General features: G+C 40.2%; 1 protein-coding gene across 4 annotated transcripts in view; it reads left to right on the top strand.

Moving 5' to 3' along the window:
* The first annotated feature begins 346 nt into the window (after positions 1–346).
* Positions 347–13,297, top strand: part of RIC3 (RIC3 acetylcholine receptor chaperone) — a 58,636-nt gene continuing 45,685 nt past the window's right edge. Inside the window, exon 1 of one of the 4 annotated variants that reach the window (XM_020870822.2) lies at positions 347–628. In XM_020870822.2, the coding sequence (XP_020726481.1) occupies positions 505–628 (124 nt within the window). In that variant the 5' untranslated portion in view covers positions 347–504. The remainder of the gene's footprint in view (positions 629–13,297) is intronic. The other 3 variants (XM_070473353.1, XM_020870820.2, XM_020870819.2) reach the window with 3 other exon arrangements.

Here is a 13,297-nt window from a genome sequence, read left to right as displayed (position 1 = left end):
GAGGGCCTTGAGGTCACAGAAAGCAGTTGGACCTTTATATGAGAATAAAGGGGAGTTTTTCAAAGATTTGAAGCTATGGAGAGCTTTAAACGCTTTACACCTGAGTTTTAGCATTATCACCTTGGGCTGCAGATGGAGAATGAATGCGCGGGGCTTGAGCGGCTGGAAGCTTAACCAGTTAATTGATGGGCGGTTGAGGAGGGGAGTGAGCAGTGTAGTGATGGGGATGAAAGGAAGGGCGCGGCCACCGGTAGTTTAGGTGTAGAACGCCCCTGTGGGCGTGGGTTACAGGGAGGAGTTTCTAGCTGGTACGAATGAGAGGGCGCGGGTACCATTCGGCACACCTGGGGACCGCGCGGGAAGAGCGAGTCAGCCCCACGCGCCGCGCTCGCGTGTCCCTCGCGCGGCGCCGTCCGCGCAGCGCTCGGTGGGGTCGGCGGAGGCCGCGGGCGCTGCGGTTCCGGTTCCGGCGGGAGCCCGCACCTGCGGCGGGGGCGGGCGGTCATGGCGTACTCCACGGTGCAGAGGGTGGCCCTGGCCTCGGGACTCGTCCTGGCTGTGTCGCTGCTGCTGCCCAAGGCCTTCCTGTCCCGTGGAAAGCGGCAGGAGCCGCCGCCGGCGCCCGAAGGTAAGCGCGGGCCGGCCCCGCCACCCCGAGCCGCTGGGCGAGCACGAGCGCCGAGAGCCCTACTGGATGGAGGGCGGCCGCGGGGAGGGGGGGGGGGGGGGGTGTCTGCGGCCCCGCGGAGTTTGGGAGGTGCCAAGCGCCAGGGTCCTCTTGGCCCCAGCGGGCAGCGGCTGGACCAGATCCCTCCGGGCCTTCCCCTGCAGGAGCGCGCGCAGATGAGCCTGGACATTCCCTCCGGTTGCTCTCACCCCTTCCCCTCGTTGGCCTAACTCAACTAGTCACTATCTGCCCAAGTGCTTTGAGTGAGGAGGTCTCCCACTTGAATTCCCCTTGTTAGGGTGTCCGTGTGCTTTCTCTCGTGCTTTCTAATGAAATAGTTGGACTGGGTATTGTTAACCTTAATTTCTTGTGTATTTTCAGTTTGGTGTCACTGCTTCAGGCTCTTTTTGTGCCTCGTAAATATAATTTGAAGACTTTAACAATCCGAATTTCAGTTACTGAGATGAACATGGTTCTGTGTCCCGTTACCTGAACAAGTATTTGTTAATCCTTTGTTACTGGCATGATGTTTGTGGTGGTTAAAAATCCACCCTGTGGTTTGCATTCTGGGGCGTTTGCATAATGGGTGAGTGTAACAGGGCAGGAATGCCAAAGACTAGGAGAAGGAACTAGCACAGTTCTCTGTAGATTGTGAAGTTCTGGTAACTTTCTTCTGGAAATTGTCTGTATAACATCTTTGAGACACGGTTTTACAGTTTTCGTGCTTCCACTAGTATTCAACCTGTTGATGTTGGACAGCTCCTTGAACTCAAACGTACTTCCCTCTGATTTGTGCACATTGACTGTAACTCCACCCTCTTGTACATCATAGATGATAAACACAAGAAATGCAAAACACCAAGGTCTAGGGGTGAAGGGCAGATCCAACCCAGAATTCTGTTCATAGACTTTGCTTGATAGTCTTTATGTTTGTAAAACTATCTCCCTGGGAGAAACTTCTTAAAAAAAGCAAACTACCTCATTTGTTGGGTTTTCTTTTTTTTCCTTTCTCTTATTACAAAACCCTGAAGGTTTTACTCACTTTGTCTCTTGATAATGAAGAGTAAATTCACGATGACCCTAAGTGGTTAAAGATTCGTTTACAATAGTGTCTTACCATGTTAAATTTTCATCATGCTAAATTGTCTTGAATAAGTTCTCTTCAATGCAGGTGGGAGATACTCTTCTAAATGTTGTATAGAGAGACGATCAGAGATGGCTTTTTCTCCGAAGAACTCAAGTAATAATAGTGTTCTTATCTTAGAAACTGCAGTTTTTGTTCTCTTCATTCCTGAAGTGTTAGTTCCTCAGCGTCCTTCTCATTGCTCAGCTTAAATGTAATCTCCTCAGAGACTTCCCCTGATGACTCTAATAAAAGTCACTTTTTACACTCCCATAATTTCCTATTCCACCATGTTTTATTTTCTCGATTGAAGGCGTTATTGTATCAAATGACATTTCCTTACATATTTTACTAGTTTTTTTTTTTTTTTTTTGTCTCTGCTTTGTAGAGTGTAAGCTATTTCTTTAGCAGTTGGCATATACTGGACCGTCAGTAATTTTAAATGAGTAAAATGCTCTTTTTGCATTCATTACCAAAGTAGTATAATCTAGGTAAAAGTAAGTTAGTGTTAGTTTTTCAGTCGTGTCCAATTCTTTGCGACCCCATGGACTGCAGCCTGCAGATAGCCCCTCTGCCCATGAAATTCTCCAGTCAAAATTACTGGAGTGGGTGACCATTCCCTTCTCCAGGGGATCTTCCCCACCCAGGGATCAAATCCAGGTCTCCTACATTGCAGCAGATTCATTACTGTTTGAGCCACCATAATCTATGTAAAAGCCTACCTTAACTGATGTATTCCAGCAACTGAAATTTGCTAACTAAAATCCTTGTCTTGGTATACTGACATTTTAAAAATGGTGATTCTTAACCATCATTGGGTTATCCATTATAACCTCTAACCATTATCCCTCTAAGAATCTAATAAAAATTATGGATTTTTCCCCCAGGAAAAATGCCCATACTTTTTGTACATACATCAAGAATTTGAGTATCAACTCAGAGAAACCACAGAATCCAGAAACCCCTGCTCTGAAGAAAGGGATAGCCCTGATTATTTGAAAATTCATGTCATCCGTGTCTTAAAATTGTGTCATTATAGCTTCTATCTCTGCCCATTGGCATATATGAAATGAGCATTGTCCCTTTTCCACATGACAGCCATTAAGATAGTCTTTAGCAAATATTAATGATGTACCCTTTAACATAGCTTACACACAGTATATAAATACTGTTTAATTCTTAAAAAAAAAAAAGAGCCAAATCCCTGCCTTGAGGAACTCACAGTTTACTATAGGAGGAAAAACATTGAATAAGTGCAAAGAAGTATCAGTTGCGGGTACTCAAATCCTCGCAGGGAAAGGAGGAGACACATGTTAGAATGGTTTGTTTTATTGGTGTCTCAAGAAAAGTGTTATAGAAGAGAAGAACCTTTTCTTTTTTTTTTTTTTGGTAATAGCTTTCTTGAGATATAATTCACATACCATGCAGTTCATGTGTTTAAACTGTGTGACTGCATCAAAAGATACTCAACCTCACTTATTATTAGAGAAATTCAGATCAAAACTACAATGAGGTATCAACTCACACTCGTCAGAATCAGTTCAGTTCAGTCACTCAGTCATGTCTGACTCTGCAGCCCCATGGACTGCAGCACTCCAGGATTCTCCACCCATTACCAACTCACGGAGCTTGCTCACACTCATGTCCATCGAATCGGTGATGCCATCCAACCATCTCATCCTTTGTCGTCCCCTTCTCCTCCTGCCTTCACTCTTTCCCAGCATCAGGGTCTTTTCCAATGAGTCAGTTCTGGTCAGAATGTCCATCATCAAAAAATGTGCAAGCAATAAATGCTGGAGAGGCTGTGGAGAAAAGGGACGCCTCTTGCACTGTTAGTGGAAGTGTAAACTGATACAATCATTATGGAAAACAGTATAGCGGTTCCTTTAAAAACTAGGAGTAAAACTACCATATACACTGACCATACCAAGTGCTGATGAGGATGCAAAGCAACTGAAACTCTCATATTGCTTGTAATGATGTAGAATGGTACAACCATGTTGGAAAACAATTTGGTAAATGCATTTTAATAAAATTAAGCATATGTGTACCACATTAAAAAAAAAAAGAAACTACTGTATGACCCAGAATCCCACTACTGGATGTATACCCTGAGGAAAGCATAGTTGAAAAAGACACATGTACCCCAGTGTTTATTGTAGCACTATTTATAATAGCTAGGACATGAAAGCAACCTAGATGTTCATCAACATATGCTTGGGTAAAGAAGCTGTGGTACACATGCACAATGGAATATTACTCAGCCATAAAAGGACACACAGTTGACTCAGCTCTAATGAGGTGGATGAACCTAGAGCCTATTATACAGAGTGAAGTAAGTCAAAAAGAGAATATATATAGAACCTAGAAGATGGTACTGATGAACCTATTTGCAGAGCATCATTGGAGACAGAGGCATGGAGAACAGACTTGTAGACACGATGGGGGAGGAGAGGGTGGGACACATTGAGAGAATAGCATGCAAACATATATACACTACCGTATGTAAAATAGATAGCCAGCGGAAGTTTACCTATGATACAGGGAACTCAACCCCGTGCTCTGGGACAACCTAGAGAGGTGGGATGGGTGGGAGGTGGGAGGAAGGTTCAAGAGGAAAGGGACATATGTATACCAATGACTGATTCATGTTGGCATATGGCAGAAACCAACACAATATTGTAAAGCAGTTATGCTCCAATTAAAAATAAATTTTAGAAAAAGCAGTAACCATTTGCAGCAATATGAATGGACCTGAGAATATTACGCATAGTGAAAAAAGTCAGAGACAAATACTATGTGATATCACTTATATGTGAAATCTAAAAAATAACACAAATGAATGTGTATGCAAAACAGAAACAGAACCACAGATATAGAAAATAAACGTGTGGTTACCAAACAGGAGAGGAAAGGGGGGAGGGGTAAATTAAGGGTATGAGATTAACAGATAAAAACTACTATGTATTAAATATAAAATAGATAAGCAACAAGGATATACTGTATAGCACAGGGAATTATAGCCATTATCTTGTAAAAAACCTATAATGGAGTATAATCTGCAAAATGTGGAATCATTGTGCTGTACATCTGAAATGAATATAATATTGTAAATCAACTATACATCAATAAAAAAGTAAGCAAAAAAAAAGTGTGTGACTGGTATTTAGCATGGTCACAGAGTTGTGCAATCATCACCACTATCAATTTTAGAACACTTTATCATTCCTGCCCCCCCCCAAACCGTCTTTAGCCATCTTTAACCTCTTTAGCCCCACCCCAAGCCCCTTCAGCCTTCAGTTCAGTTGAGTCATTCAGTTGTGTCTGACTCTTTGTGATCCCATGAACCACACCAGGCTTCCCTGTCCTTCATTCAGAACAATCTCCCTGAGTTTGCTCAAAGCCATATCCATCAAGTCGATGATGCCATCCAACCATCTCATCCTCTCTCGTCCCCTCCTCCTCCTGCCTTCAGTCTTTCCCAGCATCAGGGTCTTTTCTAATGAGTCAGTTCTTTGCATCAGGTGGCCAAAGTATTGGAGCTTCCTAGGCAACCATTAATCTGTCTATAGATTTGCCTGCTATGGGCATTTCATGTAAATGGAATCATACAGTATGTGATCTTCTGTGACTGGTTTCCTTCACATGGGATGTTTTTAAGTTTCATCCATGTTGTAGTGTGTATCAGTGCTTCATTACTTTTCATGGCTGAATAATATTCCATTCTGTGGAATACTCCATCTACATTTTATTCATTTATTAGTTGAGCATTTGGGGTTTTGATGATTATGAGTAATGCCGCTGTTAACATCTGTGTACATATTTTTGTGTGGATATATGCTTTCATTTCTCTTGAATATATGCATTTGGGAAATGTGAACATTTTAGTGTGGCTGGAACTAAGGGTGGAATTTCGCTCATATTATTACTCTGTGAGCAGTTTTGAGGACCTGCTAGATTGTTTTCCAAAGTATCTGCATCATTTTGCATTCCCACCATTAATGTGTGAGGATTCCAATTTCTCCACATACTCTCTGACATTTGTTATTGCCAGCCTTTTTCTTATAGCCATCCTAACAGGTGTGAAGTGCTATCTTATTGTAGGTTGGTTTTTTTTTTTTGTATTTCCATGATGACTAACAACTTTAATATATTTTCATGTGTTTATAGGCCGTTTGTGTAACAGCTTGGAGAAATGTCTGTTCAGACTTTTGCCCATTTTTAAATTGGGTTTCTTTATTGTTGAATTATAAGAATTCCTTATGTATTTTAGGTACAAGTTCATTATCAGATATGTGATTTGCAAATATTGTCTTCAACTCTTCACTTTCTTGATGGTGCCCTCTTAAGAAAAGTTTTTAATTTTGACGCAGTCTAACTTATTTACCTTCTTCTCTTCTGCTTTTGGTGTCAGATCTAAAAAAATAATTGCCAGATCTGAGGTTATGAAGATTTATGCCCATGTCTTCAAGTTTTATAGTATTTACTCATATTTAATCCTTTGATGCATTTTGAGTTAATTTTTGCTTTTGATATGAGGAAAAGTCCAACTTCATATGGATATACAGTTATCCCAGCATTATTTGTTGAAAAGAATATTCTGTTTACATTGAATTTTTTTAACACCCTTGTTGAAATTCAGTTGACTAAGTGTGAGAGCTTTTTTCTGGACTTTTAATTCTGTTCCATTGATAAACATCAGATATAGACTATATACCTGTCCTTATGTCAGTACCACACTGCCTTGATTACTGAAGCTTTGTAGTTAAAATTTGAGATCATGAATTGTTAAGTCTCCAAACTGTGTTCTTTTATTATCAAGATTGATTTCTGAGTGCTGTGGCTCAGGATTTCCATACACATTTTAGGATTAGCTTGTCAATTTCTGCAAAAACCAGCTGGGATTTTGATTGTGTGGAATCTAAATCATTTTGAAGAGTATTAAGAGTATCTTAATAACAATAAGTCTTTTAATCAATGAATAGGATTTTTAAAAATTTATTTAGGTCTTTAATTGATTTCATGCTTCCCTGATAACTCAGTTGGTAAAGAAATCCGCCTGCAATGAATAGACCCCGGTTTGATTCCTGGGTTGGGAAGATCTGCTGGAGAAGGGATAGGCTACCCATTTCAGTACTCTTGGGCTTCCCTTGTGGCTCAGCTGGTAAAGAAACCGCCTGCAATTTGGGAGACCTGGGTTCAATCCCTGGGTTGGGAAGATCCCCTGGAAAAGGGAAAGGCTACCCACTCCAGTATTCTGACCTAGAGAACTCCATGGACTATATAGTCTGTGGGGTCACAAAGAGTCAGACACGACTGAGCGACTTTCAGTAGTTTTCAGTGTACAAGAATTCTTTTGTTAAATATATCCCTAAGTATTTCATTCTTTTTGATGTTATTGTAAATTGAATTATTTTATTAATTTTAAGACTATTCATTACTCAGTTTTAGAAACAGTCTTTGTGTATTAATACTGTATTCTGTAGACTTGCTGAATTGTTTCTTGGCTGCGGTAAATGATCATGTTGTCTACAAACAGAGATCGTGTTACTTCTTTCCTTCTGACTTACAGGCCTTTTCTTTTTCTTGCCTAACTGCCTGGGCTACAAGCTCTGCTGCTACTAAGTCACGTCAGTCGTGTCCCACTCTGTGCGACCCCATAGACGGCAGCCCACCAGGCTCCTCTGTCCCTGGGATTCTCCAGGCAAGAATACTGGAGTGGGTTGCCATTTCCTTCTCCAATGCAGGAAAGTGAAAAGTGACAGTGAAGTCGCTCAGTCGTGTCCGACTCTTCGAGACCCCATGGACTGCAGCCTACCAGGCTCCTTCATCCATGTCTATGGGATTTTCCAGGCGAGTACTAGAGTGGATTGCTATTGCCTTCTCCGGGGCTAGAACCTCTAGTACAACGTCAAATAGAAATAGTGAAGAGTGAACATCCTTGATTGTTCCTAATCTTAAGAAAGCTTTCATACCATTAAGGATACTGCTAGCTATGGATGCATTAATAGAACTAAAGAATTTTTAAAAGGGGGTCTGTTGAGTATTTTTATTATGAAGGGATTGAATTGAATTTTGTCAAGTGCTTTTTCTGTCTGTTAAGTGACCATGAGGTTTTTGTCCTTCATTCTATGGGTATGATACATTACATAATTGATTTTTGCATGTTAAAACCTTGCTTTTTTTTTTTTTTTTTTTACTAAATTGAGGAGGTAATTCTACCGTGTTTTTATTAGCCAGATTACGAAGGATATTTCAGGCAGAGGGAACACAGCAAAATCAACACCCAGAGCTTTGAAATAGCTTTAGAGTTGTAAGAGATGAGACCAGGGGCCAAACTGTAAAGATTTTTTTTCATGCCATACTTAAGGAGTTTGGATATTGTTCTAAATATAGGTGAGGCCATTGTGAGTTTGTTAGTAGAAAGTTAACAATCTGAAAGGACATCTTGACGGCAGTGTAGAGGCTGTATCAGTGAGGGTTTCTTCAGGGAAAATAATGTTGCAATAGTTCATTTGAGACATCATGAACATCATTAAGCCAGTGTCTTTGGGCTCTTCAGTTTAGGGTTCTCATGATAAGTAACAGAAAATTCAGGTGAGTTGTCAAGTTGAAAGGAGGATGTGTTGACTAGTGCACATGAAAGGACTTTGTGTTAAAATTGGCCTCCTGTTGGTTTGATCCAGAGATTCACAACCCCATCAGGACTTCTGTCTGATGTTCTTTGTTCTTTTTACTTCTGGGTTTCTTCTCATGTTGGCTCTGTCTCTCAGGGTAGCAACAATAGTTGCAACAGTTCCAGATATCACCTCACATTTAATAGTGCAGAGAAAGAATGTTTCTCTTCTTTTGAACTCTTCCTTCTCTCCCATCTCACTTTTATCCCCCCACCCCCAGTTCTTTCCCAGTAGTTCCAGCTAACATATCCATCCATTTTATTGACTTGAGTAAAGTTATTTGCAATGCTCTGGGTAGAAAGAATATGCTGACCCACTGTGTAGTTGGGAGTGGTTCCCAGAGGGAAATAGGGATACTGGAAGAAGGAGGAGTAAATGGAGCAGGGGAAGTGTCCACATTGAACAGGAGGGACAGGAACAATTTTAAGAGACATTTTTATCTAGAAGTGGAATTTGAGACGGAGGCATCTTGAATTATTCTCAGCTTATTGGCTTAGGTGACTATATAGATGGCGACACCCTTTACCAAAATAGTAATGAAGCAAAATAGATTAAAGGGGAAAGGCAACGAGTTCAGAAATTTGTAGACTAGTATCACGTCTCCTTTTTCCATCTTTTTTCTTTTGTGACATCCCTAGGTCCCACATCCATTCCTCATGTGACATAGTTTTCAAGTATCTAAGTATGGCCCTCTTAGAAGGCAAACAATAGCAAGTGTAAGCCGGGTAGCTCATGGAAGAGCAGCCTATTGCATGCCCCATCCCCCTTTTTAGGGGGTTCCCTGGTGGCTCAGCAGTTAAGAATCTGCCTGCCAGTGCAGGAGACTCACTTCCTGACCCAGGGATAGCTACTGGAGCAGGAGGAAATGGCAACATGCTCCAGTATTCTTGCCTGGGGAATCCATGAGCAGAGGATCCTGGCAGACTACAGTCCATGGGGTTGCAAAGAGCTGGACTTGAGTTAGTGACTAAACGCATATCCCCCTTTTTAAAATTCTTTACTTCTATTAATACATCATGGGGGTTGCTTTAGATTGTGGGTATTTTACTTGCTGATTTTGCTGTGTATTAGAATTTTAAACTTCTTTTTTTCCTTTTTTTTTTTTTCAAAGGAGCTACTCCTATAGGTTTGTCCATTTTGTACATTGTCTTGGTGTTTTGGAACCAAATAGAGCGATATAGCCTTCCTTGTTGCATTTTGTCTCAATTTGATCCAGAATTCTAGCCTCTTGACATTTCTTCAGAACATTTTGTTTCATTCATTGTATTTGTTTTTACCATCTCAGCTATATATCATTCTTGATTTTTAAAAAAACTTTTTTTGTTGAAGACATTTTCAAACATAAGAAAAAGTAAATACAGTAGTATAATACGAGGAATCCACGTCCTCCTGCTTCAACAACCATCATCTTGTATCATGGATAGTCCCACTTACTTTCCCCCCTATGCAAACAGCAAATCCCAGGCACTGGGATTTCATTTCATCCTTAAGTATTTTTGTATACATCTCTAAAGCATAAGAAAACAAAATTTATTTTAAAAATATAAGCACAATATCATTATCACACCTGAAAGTCAGTAATTCCTTAATGTCATGAAATCCGTATTCAAATTTCTCTCACTGCCTCATTTTTTCTTCATGAATTCTCTTGATTGTGGTTAGCATATCTTCTTGATCATTCATATTATCTAAAAAAATCTGTCTGTCTTTTGAAACTGCTCATAAGGTCACCCCATTCTGTTCATTGAAACCCATTTGTGTACAATCATTCAGCCAGTTGGTTTGATTGCTTTACTCCATCTTATTCTTTCCAGTGTAGCATTCTGTTCTGCGTGCTTTCTTTCTTCCCTCTTCTTTGTATTCTCAACATAGAATCCATACTAATCCTGTTAAAGCTTAAGTCTCCCTCCACAGAACCCTCCAGTGGCTTCCTGACTCACTCAGATGAAAAGACAAAGTCTGTATGCGACCTACAAGGCCTACTTAATCCTCTTCTGTTTCCTTCTGCGTTGCCGGCTTTCTCCTCCTGCTCTGACCACACTGGCCTCCTCACTATGGTTTGAACCTCCAGGTGCGCTCTCGCCTCAGGGCCTTTGCATTTGTTCCTCTGCCTGAAATGCTCTTCCTTAGAGAGCTGTGTGCATTTCCTTTATCTTCTTTATGTCTTAACTTAAAAGACATATCCCGAGCCTTCTCTTGATACTCTTGCTAAATCTTTACTTTCCCCCAACACCTCCTATCCCCTTTACCTGCTTCATTTTTTTCTCTTAGTATTTATCATTACCTCGTGTATCATCTCTTTTCTGGTTGAGATAGGAGGCTCCATGAGGGTCAGGATTTCTGTTTTGTTCACTGCAGTATCTCCAGCTTTAGATCAGGCCTGCACACAGTAGAAAATCATTAAAGAATTTAATCAATAAATTAAAGAATTAGAGAATTAAATTAATGAATATTGGCTCCCAAAGATCATGGTTTCCTCTATTAACATTTATAAACCATTATTGTTGTTTAGTTGTTAAGTCGTGTCCAGTTCTTTTGCAACCCAATGGACTGTAGCCTGCCAGATTCATCTGTCCACAGGATTTCCCAGGCAAGAATACTTGAGTGGGTTCCCATTTATTATTATTTGTGGCTGCATCTCATATTGTGCATGCATATGATAGACTGTTAGGATTCCAGTAAGTTATATTCATGAAGTATTTTTTTGTGTGTGTGGCCAGGTTTGTTTTTCTTTGAAATCAAAGGGGAGAAAATATCGATTTCTCTGGAATCACTAAAGCAGTGGTATTGATTTATAAACAGGGTGGACAATACAAATACAGAATTAGTTATACCTAGATTTGAATCTGATACTGTGCACCTATTTTTGAGACTATTTTAATTGAAGTATAGTTGATTTACAGTATTGCATTAATTCCTGCTTTTCGAAGTGGTTCAGTTATACCTGTATATACATTTTTAAATACTCTTTTCCTTTTCGGTTTATCATTGGATACTAAATATAGGTCTGTGTGCTGTAAAATAGGACCGTGTTTGTCTGTTGCATGTGTAATGGTTTGCATCTGCGAACCCCAGCCTCCCACTCCATCCTTCCCCCAGCCCTCCCCCTTGTACCCACAACTCTATTCTCTGTGTCTGTGAGTCTGTTTTTTTGTAGATAGGTTCATTTGCATCATATTTTAGATTCCACATATAAGTGATATCTATGGTATTTGTCTTTCCCTTTCTGAATTCACTTAGTATGATAATCTGTAGGTCCACCTGTGTTGCTACAAGTGGCATTATTTCATTCTTTCTAGTGGCTGAGTGATGTTCCATTGTGTGTATGGACCGCATCTTCATCTGTTAATCTGTCAGTGGACACTGAGGTTGCTTCCTTGTCTTGGCTGTTGTGAATAGTGCTGCTGTGAACATAGGGGTTCATGTGTCTTTTTGGATTAGACTTTTGTCAGGATATATGCCCAGAAGTGGGATTTCTATATTTCAAATATTTTCTCCCATTCTGTAGGTTGTCTTTTTGTTTTATTTATGGTTTCTTTTGCTGTTAAAAGCTTATAAGTTTGATTAGATCTCATTTGTTTATTTTTGTTTTAATTTCTATTGCCTTGTAGAGAAGGCAATGGCAACCCACTCCAGTACTCTTGCCTGGAAAATCCCATGGACGGAGGAGCCTGGTAGGCTGCAGTCCATGGGGTTGCACAGAGTCGGACACGACTGAAGTGATCTTAGTAGCAGCAGCAGCAGCTATTGCCTTAGGTCAGCAGACTGGCCTAAGGAAACATTGATACAGCTTAGGTCAGAGAATGTTTTGCCTATCATCTCTTCTAGGAGTTTTGTGTTGTCATGTCTTATGTTTAAATATTTCAGCCATTTTGAGTTAATTTTTGTGTATGGTAAGAGAATGTGTTCTAACTTCATTGATTTACATGTGGCTGTCCTGTTTTCCCAACACCACTTGCTGAAGAAACAGTCTTTCCCCTGTTATTCTTGCCTCCTTTGTTGAGGATTAATTGACCATACATGTACGAATTTCTTTCTGGGCTCTCTATTCTGTTCCATTGATCAATGGTCTGTTTTTGTGCTAATACTATGATTTTTTGATTACTGTAGCTTTGTAGTATTGTCGGAAGTCTGGGAGAGTTATGCCTTCTAGTTCATTGTTCTCCCTCAAGATTGCATTGGGAATTCTGGGTCTTTTATGGTTCTAAATAAATCTTAGGATTATTTGTTCTAGTTCTGTGAAAAATGTCACTTTGATAGGAATAACATTAAATCTATAGATTGCTTTGGGTAGTATGGCCATTTTAACAATATTAATTCTTTCAATCCAAGAGCATGGGATATCTTTCCATTTCTTTGAGTCATCTTCAATTTCCTTTATTAATGTTTTATAGTTCTTAATGTGTGAATCTTTCATCTCCTTGCTCAGATTTATTCCTAGGTATTTTATTTTGGGGAGTGCAATTTTGAAAGTTATTGGGTTTTTTTTTTTTTTACATTCCCTTTCTGATATTTCATTGTTGAAAGAAATATATCTGATTTCTGCATGTTAATCTTATGTCCTGCTACCTTGCTGAATTTCTCAGTTCTAGTTTTATACATATGGAGTCTTTCAGTTCAGTTCAGTTCAGTCACTCAGTCGTGTCTGACTCTCTGTGACCCCATGAATCGCAGCATGCCAGGCCTCCCTGTCCATCACAAACTCCCGGAGTTTACTCAAATTCATGCTCATCGAGTCGGTGATGCCATCCAGCCATCTCATCCTCTGTCGTCCCCTTCTCCTCCTGCCCCCAATCCCTCCCAGCATCAGGGTCTTTTCCAACGAGTCAG

Source organism: Odocoileus virginianus, chromosome 10 (genome assembly GCF_023699985.2).
Source record: "Odocoileus virginianus isolate 20LAN1187 ecotype Illinois chromosome 10, Ovbor_1.2, whole genome shotgun sequence".
Classification (NCBI taxonomy): domain Eukaryota; kingdom Metazoa; phylum Chordata; class Mammalia; order Artiodactyla; family Cervidae; genus Odocoileus; species Odocoileus virginianus.
The sequence above is the reverse complement of the archived record's forward strand: the minus strand, read 5'-3'. Positions and strand labels throughout refer to the sequence as shown.